This window comes from Rousettus aegyptiacus, unplaced genomic scaffold (genome assembly GCF_014176215.1).
Source record: "Rousettus aegyptiacus isolate mRouAeg1 unplaced genomic scaffold, mRouAeg1.p scaffold_m13_p_11, whole genome shotgun sequence".
Lineage (NCBI taxonomy): Eukaryota > Metazoa > Chordata > Mammalia > Chiroptera > Pteropodidae > Rousettus > Rousettus aegyptiacus.
The window spans coordinates 21,469,961-21,492,584 of NW_023416286.1; the positions used below are offsets into that span (position 1 = coordinate 21,469,961).

At 30.3% G+C, this 22,624-nt stretch overlaps 1 protein-coding gene across 5 annotated transcripts in view; it reads right to left on the reverse strand.

The window, feature by feature from the left end:
- The window catches only part of SGCZ (sarcoglycan zeta), a 781,719-nt gene that overhangs the window by 119,439 nt on the left and 639,656 nt on the right, over positions 1-22,624 (reverse strand). For 4 of the 5 annotated variants that reach the window (XM_036228604.1, XM_036228606.1, XM_036228608.1 and 1 more), the window contains exon 3: positions 3,624-3,725. The exons of the other annotated variant lie outside the window; for it this stretch is intronic. In XM_036228604.1, coding sequence (XP_036084497.1) covers positions 3,624-3,725 — 102 coding nt within the window. The remainder of the gene's footprint in view (positions 1-3,623; positions 3,726-22,624) is intronic. 5 annotated transcript variants of the gene reach the window in all.

Consider the following 22,624-nt stretch of genomic DNA (forward strand, 5'->3'; position numbering starts at 1 on the left):
AAATTTCACCTGTATTAAACATCTAAGTACAATATGATGATAATAATGATGGTGATAAAATGATTATAGACACTGCAGATATATCTTTGTATGAACTAGCTTGTATGAGAAAGAAACCTGCATAAAGATTAGTATGGAAGAAAGTTATCTGACAGACAAGGTCATAAAATTAGCATGTTGTATATCCAGGAAAAAGGTGTTCTGAGCTTTCCTGGTCCTGTGGCTTTGTGTCTGAATTCTAGAAAGAAGTATTGAATGCACAGGGTAAAAAACTGTTTGTAACCAAGAACTAGGTTAGCATCACATCTCTGATGCCAGGTGAAAATTGGGCATGAAGAGGAGAGCAGATCCTTACTCAGCTTTGCTAACATATGAATCATAAGGAACACAAATGTATTTGTTTTGCTGTGGAGTTATTGGAATTGGGATTTTCTGGTAGCAGTTCCCTGGCACAATGATCAATCCGTCATATAGGATGCTGGGATCAGGGGGCAGTGATGAGGTACCACCTTAACTAAGGATCCTTGAACAGAAAAAAAATAAACGAGAAAACTGTTAACTGTCATATAAAGTTAAATAATATTTTAAGAAGTTCTGAAGACCTGCATGAGGCAAAATTTCTTTTAAGAATCAGTGTAAAGCAGCTAATTTGACCACCTTAGTACTTTACACATGAAACCTTGGGAGACATATTTTAATTATATTTAAAAACAAAACAAAACAATAAAGCCTGGTGATTACATGTTTTAATTTCCTGCTATTTCAAAAATTTTGACCTAATATTAGACCATGTATGCTGAAGATTGATTCAGAATGTTATCATTATCATTTATTTAAGGTGGCCCTAAATTCCACATCCTTCGGTATTCTGAAGAAAAATATATATTTAACTTCATAAATGTTCACTGAGTTCTTACTCTCTGAAGATAATATTAATTTTGAAAGATGCATTGAATTCTAAAATATTTCTAACAGGGAATATAATGTTTTTCTGTGTACTGATATGATGGACCACTTAGAAATTGCTGATTTTTTAAAAGCATGAAGAAGAAAATAAACTGCAATAGGTAATAGTAGAACTTCAACTATCTCTAGCAGTTTGGTGGTGGCGGCAGAGGGCCAGTTAGCTTGTAGAGCAGAAACAACCCCTGGTTTATTAGGTTAGGAGACTAGAAATATGTGTCTGTGGGCAACTTCATTTTCTAATGAATAGGCATATCTCTATTACCTCTCCATATGGAGAATTAAATATCTACATACTCAGAAGTAACTTTAAGTAAGAAAATTATTTATTTCAGAGTGAAATACTGGTTAAATATAAAGAAGGCAACCCACCAGCATTAGTACAGGAAAACACACAAACTTCTGCACACACAAAATTCAAAATCACAGGAAAAAATCTGTACAAATAAAACTATATACAGTATTATTTTTCTCAGCTTAATTGAATCTTTATAAGTACCTTTTGAATTTGATAGATTTCCCAATCTTAGATCTACAGGAACTTTGATATTTTATTATAAAAATATTTGAATACATACAAATATATGGAAAGATTGACATGTACAGTAGAATATTTTTAATTTAAATATTTCTCCTAGTATTACTGAATTTCTTTGTATTCTTTCTTAACCAAAGAATTAATTATGTTGATAATTTTCTACAAAACTCACTTTTAAATATTTATTTTTGTAGAATATGTGTAGAGAAATTTTCAAGAGATACACAGGTCTCCTTCCTTTTCTATTCTCAAGTCACACCTCCTGCCTGACTGCTGATGAAACATGCTCCCTCCCGCCTGTGCTGTGCCACACTTTGCAGTTTCCTAGAGGCAATGATAATGAGAGGAGACATGGGAAGGACAAGCAACAGGACTGGAGATGTGAAAGGGAGCATAGCGATTTCAATCATTACAGTGGGTTTTAGAAATGCTTGTGTGCTTGAGGTTGCAAACTTTCCCAGGGATAAAGGTTAGGAAGCCTGACTGCCACCACCTCACACTTCAAGGTTATACAATCAGTGGATTATTTCGTGTTACATCCATAGATGGTGTGAATATTTATCCCAGTTTCCCAGGAGAATCTTTGTTAACATCCATTGTTGTACTCTCAAAAATGTTCCGGCTGGAAACGTAAATTCTATGACCTGCCTGTTGGCAGAGGGCTTCACGATCTTACTCTAAATTGTATTCCCCAGTAGCCACTGCAAATTGGTCTAAAACTGATGCATTTTCAAAGAAGTTTCTGCCTATGATTACTCTAACTTTCTTTTTCCTAAGTTAAGTAAATTCTTAATTGCCACATATGTTTTCATTTCTTCAAATGTTATATTGTTTAATGGTGCCAAACACAATAAGAAATCAGTAAATAATGGTGAGTGGCGATGACTTCCAATCAGAGGGAAGACACTAACATGTGTAAGCATTTACTTTTCAGTTTTCATAAAAATGAAAAAAAACCCTTTTTTAATTTTAAATTTAGTTATTTTTTTTATAGTTTAGTCATGTAAGGTTAGGTGTTCATACACATGTCTATATGTTATTTGTCTGACCAAAACCCAGAAAGTAATCTCAGCATACAATTTCTAGTTTACAGAGTAGCAGTCAATATAAAATATTAGTGAAGCTCTATAGTTCACATAATAAAATAAGATCTAAAGTTAATATAATTAGTCTAATTAAAAGTTTTATAAAAAGAGTCCTCTGCTCTGTTTTCACTTTGATATTTAGAGGGAAAATAGCTTTAAAGCAAAATATCAAATTACATCTTACTATGCAACCCATTTGCTAAGATATTATATTTGTAATATTAAAACATTAGTATAGTTTAAAAATGACTTTCATATTTATGAAATAAGGTTAATAATCTTTCCACATTTTATATAATAAGATTTCCATTTTTTTCTATCTTGATAAATTTATTTCCACAGCTACACACATATCCCAGGGGAGTGCCCAATAGGTTTAAAAGATTCTAGTTAGATTCTGATGTATCTAATAATATGTACTACTTTCTGAGAGGTGAGACATTTAAGCCAAAATGAACGTCTAAGTTATAATCTTTTAAATTTTAACATGCTGCTAAGTGATAAAACACACATAGTACACACACATTTGAAAGGATAAACATACTCGTTTTAAATAACATACATACAGAAATAAATTTAATCTCTATACCAAGATTCTTTGTTGTCTCTTAGAAAATGCATGTCCATTCAAACTAAAGGGATTTACAATATATTAAACTTAATACCTTATTCAAGTCAGTGCTTCCTAGAAATATAACTCAAGATATATCAAATGCCCCTTTTAGAATTACTATAACTGTGTATTTTTAACTTCCATTGAAAAGAGAGGGGGCAAGTTTTATAAACTAAAAAAAAAAAAAAAAAGCAAAGAAAAAAAACACCATAGTTTAATCCAATTTGGTTTTCTAATTTGTTAGTTTAAAACTAACTTTCCCTGGTTTTTCAATTTTTCCATTGTTTTGATATCTTCAAGGAAGTCTTTAATGTAAGGAAATAAATACATACTGAAGAGATAAGGGGGTTCTATCCTCCTATTTCAAGCTAAAACATAACCTCTAAATTATCTTTTACAGTAAGCCAAAGCCAGTATCACATACCTTTCGGGAATGAATTTCTTTCACATACAATGGAAGTAGAAACTCAGATATACCTTCAAGTCGGATTCCCTTCTTGGTGACTCTCAGATTTCCCATACCATCCTACAAGCAATGAAATATAGTTCACTTTTAGGTTAATTAGAGAATGAATAACTGGCCATAATTTTCTTAGGCCTAAATTGAGAAAACAATAAGCTCAAATCAGTGATGATTTAAGGAAAATGAGAGATCGAATCTACTTAATGAATGACTGCAGTAGTTTGCATGCATATAGAGGGCTCTGTTTAAAATGAACAGGAGGACAAGAGGAATATAAAGGGCCTGGTATCTTCTACCAGCTCTATCAGATGCTAGGATTTATCTATGAATAAATTCTGTACTTCCTTCATGCATCAGCCAATTTAACTATTTATTAGGTATAAATGATACCTGCTACCTGACTATTATAAACTACTTTGCAGAGAGATCTAATAATATTTTTAATTACAGTTACACATATTTCTATAATATTCATAGTTTCATTTGTATAATAATTTCAATAGGTAATTAATGACTCACTAGTATAAGTAAAAATGGTGTTCCAGCATTCAAACCATGAGTAAAGCATATGTACTCTCCTTTAGAAAACACTACTCTATGAGGAGGATAAAATAAGTACATAAATAATGTTTATGAGACGGAGTAAAATAAATTTTAAAAAAAGTAAGAACAGAATGTTAACAGGGATTAAAGAACGGAGTTTTCAAATATGTCAAGAGAGTATATCATATCTCATGAAAGAAATTGACTTTAATCAAAGACTTCATAATATGGAATTTTTAACAGGAGATTTCCACAGAGGAAGGTACAAAATGAATATTCTGGTAATGCTGAGGAAACAACATGACATCCAATCGGGTTACTGTATGAAATATTGTGATAGAAAACACCTGAGAGAGTATGTTTTGAGGTCAGAGAAAGGAAAGCCCTAATGCAAAGCTAAGGAGTCTGTTCTTACTTCAGCATCTAAGAGAAGAAATAATAAAAGTTCTTGAAAAGCTAGCTCAATGGCTTGAAATGATTAGCATTAAGCTTTAAGATTAATCTGGTAGAAATATGATGTGGGGCTGACAGAGTATCAGTAATGATACAGAAGTTGGTAATAAGTGTAAGGAGTATGGGAGAACAACCTACAGAACACGGTGACTAATTTCATCAGGAGACACTGAAAAAGGAGCATTTACAATTAATCCCAGGTTTCACAACTATGACTAAATAAGAAAATGTAGTGAAATTCTGCATTTCGTAAATTCAGTGGCAAAAATGAGTTCAGCTTTTGTCTTTCTATCATTGAAAAATTCAGATTATTTGTCCATCAACCAGCACATTTGTAGAAAGTGGGTTGAAGGATGACAATGGCTTAAGGCTTGAATCTATTATGATGGATGAGCAAATACTGTGTGGAAAGATGTATGTAAAACAAAGGAGAAACTCAGGTAATGACTTAGGTCTGTGAATTGAAAAGAAGTATTTTACACATCCTAGGAGGCTGTGATCCACAGTATGAGAGAAAAGCCAAGAGATTATGATGGCCCCAGGCTCTAAACCCAGCACATTGCCGCCCACCCCCCCCCCCCAATAAAAACCCAGTGCAGTAGCATAACAATAAATAAAATTGAGTAAAAATTAAAAGACTTTCTTTTTAAATTCAAGATCTCAATTTTCTCATTGAAGGAGAAAGTAACAGATTCTGGTTCAATTAAATTTGGGATGGGAAGAAATAATTCATTTCTTGAGGCTCAGACTTAAAGTTGACACTGGAAATGCCTAATAGGAAATCATATAAAAATTTTGTGTGTAAGTGTGTGTGTGTGTGTACATACATGAGAATTTTAAGCATCATTAATGGGTGGTTTCAATGAGAAAATAGTCTACTTTTGTTGGGATGATGACATACTCTGGTTTCTCTGTTTTATTATACTAGTTTTATTATATCCTCTTTCACTTTCAAAATTGAAAAGTGTCTGATTTAGACATTAATTACATAGTCACCCATATACTGGTTCCAATTAGTGTGATTTTGCAACATTATACCTACCTAGGAAAGACAGAGGCAGAATTAACAGTTTAAGACTCAAAACTGAGGATTTACTAGGCCAAAATGGCAGAAAGTCATAATAACATGGTGCTCTGAAGTAGCAAAAATGATGCCCCTCAAATATTTGACCATTATTTTTCTCATTGGGTAGGAAAATATAAAGCCTGAACAGCAATGTTGAACTGCAAACAATAGCACATGGTGAAAGAATGATAACTGATAATGAACAATCAGGTTTAATAGGGGTTAAGAAATATTAGATAAAGAAAGACAGGTTTATCACCAGAAAATGGAACTTTAGACTCTGAGATCTGGATGGTGAGAGAATTTTCATAGAAAATGAGGCCTAAAGAACACTCAAGCAGTGGTGGCAGAAGTAAAATGGAAACAACTCTGTAATTTGGAAAACCAGTAATTCTAGAACATATGGAATAACACATGGCTTTAAAGTATTATATTTTTTTCAAGGAACTTTTTGAACTAAATCTCACACAATGACTGTCCACATATACTCTCAAATGCCTATCAGAAAGAAGTATTTTGAAGTAGTCCCCATGGAGTTACTATGGAAACATCTAATGCAACTGACTATCTCAGAGCAATAAAAAAATTCTATAATAAACACAATTCCCGGTTCAATACTAATCTTAAAAATTATTTTTATGAAAAAGTTTGAAATAAAAGAATTAGACATCTAAATTAAGTGTGATAATACTTATGTTATATGCATATTTAATTTTGGAAAGTTTTAAAGCTTAAGCTCAGTGCTTTCTTTTATATTTTCTATTTAACATATAATTTGAGGTATATAAACATTTCGTTTAAATTAGATGAAATAGAATTTCTAGGTATAAATGCAGAACTGTTATTATAGTATTTTCTTGTGAATCTAACCTCACTTCATGTCTATTTGTCCCATCTTTTATTTCTTCTGCTTTATATTATATTTTCAAAATATTTCATATTATCTTCATGTAGTTATAAAATACATAAATCTATATAATATTCAGTATATAATCAACTTGAGTCTCACATTCAGACACCAAACCATTAATAATTTATGAGATGATAAAATAATCTGGTTTCCTTTCTAGAGGAGCATTAGAAAGTTAATTTATTCCTACTGTCCACATTCCTTTATAATTTACTGTATTCTTGGTTCCTTCAACATCTAAAGAGGAGAAAGCAATCTCTAGATTTGCTGTTAAAGATGACATTGCCACAACACTAGCAAGTAACAGAATCTAATGTACTTATGGCTCAGTCACCAATCTTGGCTCTGCCACCCTCTTCCTATATAAACTTGAATCACTTAACTAATTTCTTTGTGTCTTTTGTCATCTGTAAAATGAATAATATCAGAATTTGTTATGTAATCATTGCAAGGATTCCTTAAAGATTAAAGAACTTAAAATAATGTCTATTTTATGTAGCAGTACTCAATAGTTTTTAACAATTATGAACATTTTATTAAAAATTACTCAAATTTTGACTCACCTTATAAAGATTCATATTATTTATTTTCAAAGGGATTATCTTTGATCTTCAGTAGACTCATCAAGCTTTATCATTGTTACAGTTATGATGCTTTTATTCATTACCTAGTAATCTCTCAATCATTTATCTATTTTTGAAAGACCTTATAGTGTCATTTGAGAAAGGAACATGGAGCCAGACAGCTTGGACTTGAAACTTGACTATTATTTACTAACTGTTGACTTAATCTAAATTCATTTTCTATAAACATCAGAAAATAAAAAAATAAACATCAGAAAATATTACTTCATAAGGATGTTGAAATAATTTAATGAGATAATATGCAAAGAGTTTATGACTGGATCTAGTATAGTTTTGATACTTATTCCCTGTACTGGTAGTTTATTTAAAATTCATAGTTTAATATTACATATTATTAATTTATAACCAAAATGGTTTTTCTAATAAACCTCTCCTGTTCTCATCTCTTCCTTTCCATTCCCTATGGCACTGCTGAAGTTGAAGACCATTTCATCTGCAATCCGGCATCTGCCTCCAAACTTACATTCCTGAAGTACAAGATTACAGTTTTAACACTGTCACTTTATTAAGTTACTCCTTATTCTTGCTCAAAAACCCACACTGCCACAGCCCTGGGATTATAGATTTATCTTTCCATTTTGAATGTTTAGTGTGCTTTCTATTTCTAAATAATCTATTATGAACATTATTATTTTCATGTTGTGGAGAAATACCACAAAACCTCTTCTACTGTAGCTCCTCCCTCCTTAGTATATTTTTCAAGACCCTTTAAGTTTCTTACACAATTCTTTGTTTTTCAGATTTTTTGCTCTCTTCTCTTCATCTACCTTTTACCTCTACCAAACTGAACTGCTAGCATTTCTCAGAACAAGCTGTTTTGCCATTATAATTTCTTAATCCATGTATTTCATTTGCTTGAAATAATCCACTCTCACCTTTTCTTAATACTTTTACCCATCAATCAAGGCCCAGTCCAAAGAAAGCTTTGGTTATATCATAGTCAGAAATAACATTTCTCTCTACTATTTCAAAAATACTATATTTGTATTTCTCATGAAATGTATCATATTCTGACTCTAGTTTTAGGTGTGTATCCATTTTTATCTCTTCTTTAAAAGTGTATGATCTTATTTATCTATGTACTTACTTCTCCTTCTAGCATAGCCCTTCTAATAGTGGATTTATAAAGTATGTGGTAAAGTAAATGCTTGATTATTTAATTCATCAGTAAAATTTAGATCTTGATGAAAATAAAACAAAAATTTAAACTGATAACCTTATAAAAATCATACTATCATCAAAATTCACAGAATTTGCCTTTAGAAACTGCAAGTGATATTTACTATAATTGACATGCACTTGAGTTTTTGAATAAAGTGAAGAACACATTGTTGAGAAATATTTTTTTTTGGAATTTATTATGAGAGGCTGACTTTAAAATAAATCATGTAAAGAGAATCTACACTCATCACTTTGCAATGATCTTATCCTATTTCACTGTTCTTTATTAGCTTCAGCTGCCTGGTATTAGAGGGGTTACTTAGATGGTGGCTACTCTCAGGATTTGAATTACTCCTTAGCAGGCAAACAAAACTGTCAAAGTAATGAGCATGTTGACATGGAATTAAAAAAAAATTAAAAATTGATGTTATTATTCAATAGTATAGAAAATCTAGTGTATAATTAATTATTTCAAAAAACTTTTCAAAGAAAGTTGAAAGAATCCAGTAGTTAGGAGATAATTAAATATAGAGTTCAGACTTTTTTTCTCATTAAAACCAAAAATAAATTTCTTCCAAATTCCTAGCATCATACATTTCAAAAGAAATTGATTGGGAAAAAAAGGTAAATACATATATTTTATAGCTTTAATTATTTAATGATATTCATGCTATACTTCAGTTTACATGAAAAAGTGACATTAAAGAGTCAATTTAGAGACAAACTGGAGCCTTGTACAGTGGCTATTTGCGAGAACTTGGGACTTAAATATTTTAATAAAGAAACATGGGGAAATAAGGATCATATTGTTTAAATATAATTGCAAATCACTTTTAAATGTTTTTTGTTATTCATACTTTAGTGTATCACAAATGAATCCACTTAATTTTCAACTCCTAATTAAAGAAGAAATTCTCTTTAAAATATCTAGGCATTTTCTTTTTCTTACCTCTGCTATGGTAATGTTATTTATAACTTATAATGAGCTGTTTTCCCCAAGGAATAAGAGAAAGAACAAATAAAACATAAGTTGACAGCATGTTTTATGTGTGTGTTTTTATTATGTTGTTTGCTGTATTTTATTTTCATTTTAATTGGCCTTCCTTATTCCTGTCTATTATCAGAAAATAAACTCTACAGTGATAATAATCAATAGACCTAGATATTTGACTTCTGATTCAGCTTATATAGAAATATCTTTATAGATTGTTGTTAATAAGATAACTTTTATTATCTGATGTACGATTTATTATTACCTTTGTTCTTAGCCAATAGTTGTTCAAAGTTTTATAATTTACATATCGCCAACTTTCAGAGTTGTGAAAAAGTTTTAAATGCATTTATATATTGAATAAGACAATAAACACTGCACTTTGTATCTCTTATTTGTATTAATGTCCTATTAGCTATGTGAATGATTTCTAAAAGGTATAATGAAACAAAAGTCAACTTTTTCCAAATTTTCCTCTACTTAAACATAATTTCTTGCCAGATATTTTCATCTTTCTTTTTTAACAATTCACATATTAATAACCTCATACAACATATGTAATTATTTAATAAAATCATCAGAATAAAGATATGCTGAAACTACATAAAATTATGCTAATCTGATATGGTAGATATGATCATAATCATGCAGTAAATGGAAAAAAAATGGATGACTTCAATAAATCAAATGAGACTATATTTAGGGAACAGCAAAAATATAAACCTCATTGTAATGAAATTATGTGTAAGGGACCAGCAATACATATTTGTGTGTGTGTTTCTGTAATACATATGCATTTTAAGTTCAATATTTTCTAAAAAAAAATGTTTTCCTATAGGAATTGTTGTCAGAAAAAAATGATTCCTGGGACTCAGTCTAATGATCTAATATTAATTGTATAATGCAACTTTAAATGTTCACGGAAGCACCAGCATTATGCTGCTTTAATGTGAAATTAAAGTTATACCCTGAGAATGTGATAAGCAACTGTGGCAGGAGACAGAGGCTTGCTAAGAAAGAGAGCTGTGAAAACCAAGCATGCTATTAAAAACAAATCATATTTCTCGGTGGTAAATGAAGACAGCTGCAAAGAACCTCAGGGATTTGACTTAAGGAAAATAATAAGTAATGAATTTATAATAATGCTATGTACCCTAAAGACTGTCATCCATCCTTAAATGGGTGACTGAGGAACATCATATTTTAATCTTTGTAACAAGAGTATAAAGCCTAAAGGTTTACTGTTTGGATGCCTGTCTTTCTCAAACATGCTTAATAGAATACTGGATTTATAATAAACCTAGTGAAAAAAAAAGTTCAGTTTTCAAGTAAATTTAGGAAACTGTTACATGATATTCCCACTCAGAGATTTATAATGCATGGTAGCATATCAATACTCTAAATCTGGAGTAAAGAAACAAATGTACTTTACTTCCAAACATTTGCCAAACATTTTGTCCAATGGGTGTCCCACTCACTCAACTACATTTTGGAATAGATGGAATAATGTCCCCTGAATATACTGTGGAAATATTGTTTAATCACTTATATTTTACAAACTCTGAAAGAATACTTATTAAAAAGTAGGTGTGTTGTTTAGCATGGAGGCTCAAAAAGAGTTAAAAGTTACCATGTCTCCACAACTATTTATTGAGAGACTATGTACAGTACCACAAAATTCTGTTTCTAATTCGACTTCCTAGCTATCTTTAAATACTGGAGAGAACATGCTGAACACTGCTAGGAATCCTGTCTGCTTCATGATATAAATTCTTACTGTCAATGTGAAGTGAGACAGAGAGGAAATGTTGAGTACAGATTTCTCTGGTTTTGCTTATGATATTTGTCAGTTATTATAAGCATAATTTAGTTCCTAAAAGGAGATCACGTCTTGCCTTGAACAAAATAACATTTCCTGTAAAGTAAGGATATGACTTAAGGTGTATGGCCGCTCTGGATAGGCCGTCCTCGTGGTAATGTCTTGTCTACGGATTCCTTCCAAACTCTCAAGACAACATCTTCAATTTCCACCTGAACTATTATGGAATTAAGCATAATATGTAATTCACGGAACACTTTAGCAGATTCTGAGCCAATGGCACATCACAACAACTCTGTGAAATAGACATATTATTATCATTTTAATTAAAATGCATACACACGCATACATGCAAGCACGCGCGCGCGCGCACACACACACACACACACACACAAGGAATTTGGTTTTATGCACCTAGTAAATTAGCCTGAATGGTAGTCCTTTCATGTTTAGTCAATCTAGGCAATTGTAGAGATAGAAGATGTAAGTTAATTTTATTTTATTAGGTAACTCCAGTAGGGTGTTCTAATATTTTTATTATTTCTTAATTTATCTATCTTCTTTAATTCCTTTTTCATTTTTTTAGTTTTTAAATTTCCATCACAAACTGATTTTATTCACAGCACATATTTCTCTTTTGGCTTAGACCTGGTTCATGGTATTCTGAAAAAAAGGTTTCTAGTGGAACAGAACTCTATTTCCAAATGATTATAAAGTTCACCATGGAAATGAAGCCTTCAGAACAAATAATTGATATTTGTACAGTCATAGAGTATTTTAAAGGAATCCCAAAACAATATTTTCTGTAAATAAAAGGTTCCACACTTCACATTCTTCCTGTGACCTGCTTTGTAATTACCCTCATCCTATAAAACTAAGTTGTGTATGTTTGTGTGTGTGTGCACACTTGAATGTATGTATGTATGCATGTGTATATTTAGAAGAGATGAGTTGCATAGGGTGGGTTGGTAAAATAAATTTGTCGAATCTAAAATTGTAGGTATCCCACTAACATGAAACTGAGAAAATATTAGGTAAATGTCATTAGAAATAGGACAGAAACACCATGAATACACAAATGAGCAAGCTGATTTTATCTGTGGGACTATAGATAAGAATTTTCTGCCTTTGGGTTTCTTAGATCTAATTCCATGGCAGTTTAGCATGTGTAATAGTGAATTTATAAAGCCACAGCGTTTGGTCTCTTTAAAGTAGTTTCTTAAGTTTTTAATATCTGGAGATTCTTCTCACCATCAAGGAAAACCTTTCATGCACAAATGCAATGGGTCATCTCAGCCAAATCTTAAAAGATTTTATAAGCTTCCTTGAAAAATGCTATAAATTTCCACTGATTTCAGCCTTGAACTTTGAACATGGATTTTTTTTTTCTAAAACATATAGTCCAGCAATAATAGAAGTTCCATTTCAAATATCCAATTGGAAAATAACCATCAATTTGGAAAATACTTAACATGATTATTTTTCTTACATTTTAGCTATCATACTTTATTATGGTTCCAAATGGCATCCTTTCAAGTTTTTGTTATTTTGTTTGTCATATCACAGACAGACTTCAGTGTGTAATGGAATTCTTCTTGCAGGAGCTGCCTCCCTCCCCCTTTGCCAAGCCCTGTGGCTCTCACAGAAACTGCAATTTTTGCAGTTCCTTATCTGGTTATGACATGCTTACCACAGACTATTCAAGCAAGGTTGATAACTAAACCCACGTTGATCAACCAGATACTTTTACTAGTATATTGAACTTAAAATTAAGAACAACCGATGAAACAATCTCTCTTTGAAAGTAAAACTGGAGTTAACAGGACTGTACTTTAAGTTGAATGGAGAAAGCCAGAATAAGCCTAGTTTAAGATAAGATGGAGAGAATAAAGGGGGCTAATTCCTCTTGGCACAAATACCCCTGTTCTAGTTTTTCCTAAGGCACAGATACATAACTATCCTTACCAAATTGTCTTGTTTCTTTTCAACGCTTTCTTCAGTATTATCATCTCACAAATTCTCTTACTCTCTCTTCCCACTCTCTCTCTTCCTCCTTCCCTCCTTCCCTACTTACTAATTTAGTAAGAGAACAACTAAATCCATTTTAACAGATTGTGTGGTTTATATTTTATATATTCATACTCCTTCTTGGTGACCATATCTATTTCCATAGCTAAAATTCTTTCAGTTAAATCAAGCTTCTTGATTCTTCATTATTCTCTTACCAACCTCTTCCTCTTTAGTTTGGTTATCCCTGTATCATCCTTTGAATAACAATTTAAATATGTCTTACTAAAGGTATCTCCTTAGACATTCCTTCAAGAGGCTTATCACAGGTTGTGTCAATAAATGCTCATTGTGTTCACAACTGATTATACAGCCTCAGGATTGTAAGCTTATTGCAGGCAGGTACATTTTTTTGCATATCATCGATCCCAACATTTATATTCACAACTGGATTTTTACAAGCCAAGTTTGTCTTTTGAATTCTAGAAAAAGGTATTCAACTACTTACTGCCTACTTTTCCTGGGTATCATAAGCATCTCAAATCAAGGATGTCCCAAACAAAAATAATAATCTCCCAATTCGAATTGCTTCTTATGATGTGTTTCTTATCTCAGAAAATTTTCTATTATCCATATTTAATAGAAATCTGTATCTCATCCTGTACTCTTCAGTCCTACTTTTCATGATAGATCAGTCATCAAGTCCTATCCACTTTCTTTTATTCTGGCATTGTTTCTGGCATTAAGAACATTCACATTATTGTGAAAACATCACTATATATCAATGGAAATTTTCACCCTCGACAACTGAAACTTTGTACCCGTTAAATAATTCCCACGTCCAATCTTATGTATTCTGTAACATTTGATCATTTAAAAAAATGTAAAACTTTATGTTACTAACCTTTTAAAAATCATTTGATGTTCTCCAGTGACCTCTGATGATAAACAAAAATTTTAAGATAAAAAATAGTCAACTCACTTTTCTTTTGTATTTATTTCTAGTTTTATTTGTTTTTAAAACTACTTCCATTTAATGGGCTAGCTTCCATTTCTCTAAGAAGTCAGACATTTTCCTGAATCAAATTCTTATAAATACACCTGAACTTGAAAAATCTTTCTCTCAATAATTTTATTGATTATTTTCTACTAATTTTCAGTTACTGGCTTAGACATCACTGTTTCCACCAAATCTCCTTCTTTATTTTTAGGCAGAGTAGCATTCTGTATCTGCTTACAGAAATGTATCTCTCTTTTTGTATTTTAGTTGCCTTTTATTAATTGGTTCTCCCAATAAACAAGAAGTTATTGTAATCTTAGTGCCTAACACAGTCTTGCTAAATGACTAACAATAAAGTGCTGGTTTTAAGAAAATAATTTTATCTGAATATTATTAGAATATAATCTTTTATTTTTTATTATAAAATTAAGTTTCATTGTATAAAATTGAAATATAGGGAAGCATTAAAGAAATAATTTCCATGATGTCACCATTCATATGTGAATACAAGATTTTTTCTATTGGAAATTGGGTGAAATATAACAAAAATCAGTAAGTCTTGAAAATGAAGACTAATAAGATCTTACTGTTAGAAAAGATATAATATTCTGACACATTGATATTCTAATATTTATAGTTGTGATATACTAAGAGGGCATAAACATACAATAGGAGTCCACCAGAGAAGACAAAACATAAAATAAATAAATAAAACATGATATTATAGTATCTGTGTAGTATCAAATTCCTCAGCATATGAGTTTTGTTAAAAATGTAAATATGTGCACTTACATATCTCAAATGCATATGTTGCATATAAAATAGATTGCTTTACAAAATTTCTAAAAAAACATTTTGCCACGAATTCTTGGAGCTAAAGAGCATTACTTTAAATTCTCATTTAACTTCTATTTATTGACCAATTCTTATCACTTATATGGTCAAATACTTTGTTAGTGAAGCAACATAAATGTTATACAATGTTATATCTAAGTGATAAAACTTTTTTTGTTCAAAATCTGACATAATTGATCTACAAGCATCTGGATTTATTCCCAAGAAATTTTCTGTCATACAACAGTGATAACAAAAATATTCGATGAATATTTTCAAAATTATAAGCATATTTCATTTTCAATTTTGCAAGATAGCATTCCATTGCTACAAATAAGTGTTTGTCCTAACACTGTCCTTGTTCTAAAATATGTTGTTATTATATCTAATTTATAACACTAATCTCTTCAATCTTTATTGCACATTTTATTTTTTCAAAATATTTGTGCATTTTACTTTTTTATAAGCTACAAGCAGATGTTTTGCTGTAATCATGTCAGGAATGCAAGATAATTTATACATCCAATCTGCAATAAAAAAAAGAACAAAGTTTTTATTTGTACTAAAAAACTCAAAGTCTATATTCTTTGTTTCCTTGATTCCAAATGAATTCATAATTTAATTGTTAAGAGTAGAAGTCAGTAGCTACTATTATTAGTAATAGTAACTAGACTGATAGTGAAGAATAGTATCTGGACTGATTTTTATTTGTGAAGTTAGTGTTCATAAACCTAACAGCAAATTTCATTTATTCTTCAACAAAAATTGATATATTTATTTGACTTATATGCAGATTTTCTGAATCTCTAAATGTATCATTTTAATTTCTTGGTAAAGTCATTTAGTCACAGTTTTATAATTCATAGAGTTTAATAATCACGTATTCCCATTCTACTTGAAAAATCTGATAAGATGATAAAATTGGATTGCACATCAAAGATTTTTTGAAACCATCAAATACTGTTAAGACCTGTGAAAATAACCAAATCATTAACAAAAGCTATTAGTTAAAACTCTTTGGAAATTCTGGACCAGTTAGCCAATGTCTCGCATTTCTGGAGCCAGTTGTGGGAGGACCAGGGAAAGATACATATGTATCTAACAGTAACAAAACAAAACAAAGCAAAACAAAAACAGTAAATTGCCTGACTCCAGCATCAGTTCTTCACTATTTTGACACTTGAGAAAGTCGAAGAGGTGTCATTAATCAAATATAGCAATTACTCAAAATCCTTTACAAACTACTGGTATTTGTCAATAGAGTAATATATTTAACAATATGAATGAGCTATCAAAAATATCTAAGCACAGGAGGAAAATCAACAGACTGAAGAGAAGAATTAAGATGAAAAAATTGAAATACCATATATTAAGAAAAAGGAAATAACATAAAATGAGAGCTAATAAAATTAGAGGGCTTACTGCAATGTCTCCCAGAAAAAAAATAAACTTTATTTAAGAAAGAGTGTGAGATAAAAAAAATCTGGATGTTCCTGATGATGAGATGTAATCATATGGGTTTTTGTTACTGTTATTGTTGACGGTAGTGTTTTTTGTTCACAGAAATAAAGATAATTTGGGAAAAAAGAAATATTTGTACACATATGGATCTAACCGAAGGCATGATTTTGAGCATCTGATAGAGTTTATAAAAAGTAAAACTCCTTTGCTTACAATGTTTTGAATATTGTTTTTTCAGTGGCCCAGTACTAATAAAATAGTACTGTAAATACTACTCTACAGGCCCAATAATCACTTGTTTTTGAATAAAAATTAACCACATAAATATAATATTATTTTTTCTTCTATATTGTAATTTAATTTTTAAATTTAAACTATAGACAATTTTAACACAAAAAATTTAATATTATAAACCCTGACAATATTTAAGTAATGTAATACTCAGCAAAAATTGGGAGATGGAGGATACGTAGAGAAATAAATAAAATTAAAATTTTAGTGATTTCCTCCTTTTGCATGGTAGGAAATAAAGTACTGCCTAGAGATGATGAATCAAGAAATAAGTATGTGACTTAAAGCTATGAGGGTTAGTACTGGAATTTTAAAAATAATTGTCTAGAGTAAAAATTTAAGAAAGTGAAAGATCAGAGAAGGTTGTGTGGGTCAATTAAATTCCTCACCTTTCAGAGTGAGGAGCCAATATAGTCAACATATGTTTCATAACACAGGAAATACATAACTATTTTTAAATGAGAACAATTAAAAAAAAAAACTAAGAATAAAAATAGTGACTGAAAGTAGTTACTTTTGGCGATTGCAACTAGGGCACTGGTGGAAAAAGGAAACAAGCCATTTTTATTTCATTGATACCCTATTTGTAATCCAGGAATCCGGAATATTGAGGAAATGGTTTATGATGTCGGCTTCAATTTCTTTCATCAATTAAACTTGAAGTTGTCTTAAAAACCATCTTTACTGTCTATTTCAAGTGGTAGAAATATTTTGGACATTTTCACACAATTATGCTTTGCTTCTTGAACTTTATTAAGATACAGTACATAATTTGGAAGAAACCATTATAATCCTAATATTTATCATATATAGAAATGATTTCAATATGCTCTGTCTTCAGTAAAGGTTGTTGTAGGTCCCAAGTACAAATCTTTTGTAGTTAACTACTATTTTTGAATTTAAGTAATTCTGTTTGTTACCACTCACACAATAGAATAAGGAGAAAATAAAAGAGTCGACAGTAACCCTCTACTCTATTTTAGCAGTAGTGTAAAAATATCACACTGAAGATATTTTATATAGATAGTTAATCTGTTTTATAATTTCCTGACTTCAGGAATATAACATTTATGCTAGTAACACCTCCCTTTAAAAATCATAGAAGTATAATGTGAATATATAATAAATGTGACATATTTTTTAATTGAATGTATGTTCTCCTCATTAGTATTTCTATAAACAATATACTAAAGGCTACAGAAGAAATTTCCAAACGAGGCCATGCTTTACATTTATAGTTATTATTCTCCGACTGAAAGTCAAAGACTCAGAATGATGATACTAAACTCCATCTAAATCCCTGTTCTTATCTCTAGAAATAATAGGTCACTGTTTTTGTGCCTGCATAGATATATATTTTAATTCCTCAGCTGTGTATTCAAAGATACTATTTTATTGAAGGAAAAATATATCAATTAAGTTTGTTTAATATTTAACCTTCTTAAAATGATATATAGCTTTGTGATATCAGTAATAAAGGAGAAAATACATGCTACCTAAAAGCAAACAAATGAATTGCTTTCCTGAGTATGATTAAAGTTTATAAGAAGATGAAAGCTAGTTAAGATTTACAGTCATTGACTGTTATCTTCCTGTAACCACAAGATAACATAACTGACCTAGTTTTCTCAAATCACTGAGGACTTTTCATTTCTCCTACAAACCCAGATTGTTTTTGAATTATCTATAGTTAAAATTTAAGATGTTTGGTAATAGCTTTTGTTGCAAGTGTTATACCTCTAGAATACATAAATATATAACTTCCTACATAACACTAACAACTTTGAAATTAATCTTGGCAACTTTATCAATTGGCTAGGCTGAGTAGCTATACTATATGTGGCATTTAATATGTTCAGTCAGATAATCTCTATACTGTCAAAAGTAAAGATATTCCCAATTTAAATTAACAATGACATAGCATAACTCTTGATATTAGATATGTAAACAGTAGCTTACCACTTTCTTTTTCCTCCTCTGTTTCACTAAAAGATGAGTCTAACAGAAAGTGCTAATAATAATAATAACAGATTCTTAATTGAATTCATAGGAACTTGGGTACTGTTATAAACTGTATTCAAATGTACTATATTATTTAATACTTGAAAGAATCTGAAAGTTAAATCGAGCCTCAGAACATGTGAATGGTATCACTTAAATAAGAAAGTTAAAAGTTGGTAGAGATAATATTTAAATTCAATTCTGGTCTGAATCCAAAATCTCTGCTATTAACTACTATGTTACATTATATAAAGAAAATAATAATGACAATAACAAATATTAAATTCATAAGAAAAGAAACTATTATTAATTTGAATGAATCAAGATCTCATTATTTTTTAAATGCATTGGATTAGACTGTCCTTATTAGGCATTTGAGAAACAAAGGAGGGTTTTACATACACAGACACACCCATAAACACACAACTAATAAAACAGATATAAATCTATATTATTATTTATTTAAGATGAAAGTTACCATTAATAAGGAAGAGTTAGAAGAAAGATGATGGTTTTTGTGCCTGTATTGAATATAATGCTCTGATGAAACCACAATAAAAAGCTCCTTTCTGAACAAGTTTCCAAAGCAGTTCCTTATAAAAGAATTACCATGGTAGGTATCATGCTATCTTGCTATACTAGTTTTACCAACATGCATAAAGCAGGGAGTTTTTATAGATTCAACAACAGAAATGTATGGTTTTCCGGAGACTTATATGTTACACCACCACAAGAATTCTACTCACTAGTGGTAACTGGTCTTGGATCATAGTATTTTAATGTAATAAAACAATTTCTAATGAGGGAGGGTTAAGTGTATAGAAATTAACAGAGAATAAGATTATAAAATGCAGAAAAATATGGAGACAGATGACAAGCAGCAGAAGCCAATTGGAAACAAAAGCAATAAGCCAACAGATAGATATGATAAAGAAATTAGAGGGAATATAGTTAGCAACAGTCAAAAGGAGTGACAGACAGACTAGCCTGATAACTTCACTGGCAGAGCACTGAAGTAGGCAGCAATAAAATCCTACTCGTGAGACAATGACAAGCTAGTGGAGCTACTTGGGCTATGCTGAATTCTGCAAAATATTTTTGTATCCTATTAGACCTGACTGGGCAACCACTGAAACCATGCTTTCAAGATTGAATTCAGCATTTTGAAAGAGCCAAGCAATTACAGAGGTAAACATTCTGGTTTAAATCCTTCCTTCCACTGCTTATAAAATAGGAAAAAATAGAAATTGACGGAATAATTAATTAACCCACTCAAGTTCCATAAAAAATTAAAATTAATGAGCTAGGAGTTGATAGAATGTGTTGGGAAATAAAACATTATAAACACCCAAAAATAGAAAGCAAGAAATAATAAAGATACCAAAGACCATTAATAACAAGATTCAAAACATTAAACAGAAAAAAAAATTTATTGAAAAAGGGACTGACAAGGGGCTGCTTCTGGCCATGATGAAGGGATAGCCAGAAACAATTATAAAACTAAACAAAACACATGAAGATATTTGATATTGGACAACAAGGAAAATCCTGGAATTAACATAGATATCCTCTTGAGTTTTTAACTGAATACTTAGCTGTACTTTTGCAGGGCAAGAGTTTTTCAGGCCAGTTAAAGTACAATTTCCAGAGAGGGGATAACTACTAGGGAATTATATATTGAATAGCTTTTGGAAATTACTTAGGGCAGAGACATATTAGAGTTTCAATCTATCAGAGTGGGGATACATTGTTAGATACCATGACAATCAGTATAGAGTCCAGGAAAGTCACGGCTTAAAGGAAGAATATGGTAAGCCTAGAGTAAATAACTTTTCTAGACACATTCAAAACAAACATATTTTTTAAAAACCTAAAAATCAGCCTTGAAAAGATCAAGTTGATCTTCATGTAAATATGTAAATTAACTGCCATCTAAAGAAAATGTGGCATTATAATAAGGAAAACAATATACAAATACCCCACAGTAGCATGTTTGCTCAAACATAGAGTCTAGCATAATATCACTATGAAGAAACAGACGAATGTGATCCTGAAATCATGTAGATGACAGAGTTAAAGAAACATATACTTTAAGCAGCATTTATAAATACATTCAAGGACTTAAAGGAAAACATGAACATCAGGATGAAACAAAAAGGATATTAAAAAATAGAAATAGATAAAACAGAAAGAAGAAAATAAAATTCTACAAGAAAAAAATGCTTTAAAAAAGTAATTACTGGACGGTAAGGAAATAGTGATATGAACTAAAAAAAAAAAAATGCTGCAGTTTGTGTGGTATTTTTGTGTGATCCAATATATAATATAGAGCACCAGGAAGAGAAAAGAGTTTAAAAAGAAACAAATATTTGAAAATAAAATTGTAAAATTAAAAATAGTTGAAATGTATAAATCTAGAGGTCCTAGAAGCTCAACAAGCCCACGTGGGGTAAATATAAAGAAAATCACACCAAGATAGATGATATTAAGTAGAATATGGTAAGTTAAATAAGCTTATTTTTCAGGGTTAAATTATTGTTATTTGTTAAATTTATATTTATATTTCTACTAATAAATTTAAAGTCTCCGTGTGATAAAATATCACATCCTACTAATCTAATTTTTCCTCTTTGTCTCAAATTTTTCCTGAGTGGAAATTTTTCATAGAGGTAATCATAATCTGTGATTAAAAAAAGTCAGGCTAATTTTTAAAAATATTATTGTACTTTTTAATACAATGTAGTTATCAAACTAATAAAAATAAAAATATAAATTATTTTAGGATAAATACCATAATTTTGGCATTAACATGCCAACTTTTTAAAACATGAAATAGCATTTTGAGAAAAGCATTCAGAAATAAGTAAAATATTCCAACAGAAGTTATGAATTAGAAGCAATGAAATTATTTATAAGAAAATATTTTATATGAGTTTATTAAATATAAAATTATTAAAATACATTTAAATAAATAAAACATTAGTGGCATATTATCCTGATATGTTAATACTTTAAAAAATTAAAGCAATATAAAAATCAAAGTAGTGTCAGACTATATAATTATGAAAATATAAAACTCTATATTAATGACAATAATTATAACAGTGACAACAATCAGTATTGTTTTGAATTTTCCACTTATTTTATCACTTGTAACACCATTGCAGTATGCAGAACTATATATTTTGGACTGAGTAAAGTAGGTCAGGAAGCAGGTAAGATGCAAGAAAGGATAGACTTTCTACCTCTACATGATATACATAAAATACAAAATGGTAACTACTTAACATCATTGTTGTCCTGGGAGGTATGAGAATAAAAAGGATAAAATGTCCATGCATTGAATGTTAAGCCAAATGCTTTATATTATTATTTAATTCTTATAACTCTAGCAAATAGGTACTATCATTACTCCTAATAAAAATTTATGAAAATCTATGCTAAGGGGAGATGAGGAATATGTCCCAAGTCATATGTTATAAAGTGAGGGAGCTAGTACCTACTTTTCTTTTTATTATGTAAGGTTCTCTTTTATTTAAAAGATCATTCACAAAATATATCCATTGATTTACTTTCTGTCATTTAACTGAGTGTGTTTGGAATTCCACTCTTATATTCAAAAGTAAAATGGATTGCATAGAAGTTTAGATAAATTTGTTTTATTCTTAATCTTTTCTACATTGAAGATGTAAGTAGGTCATCTGAAAGCTTCAGGTTTGATTACAGCCATATAATACATGTCTTTCTTAAATATTGGTGTTACATAAATGGTTCTTATTTC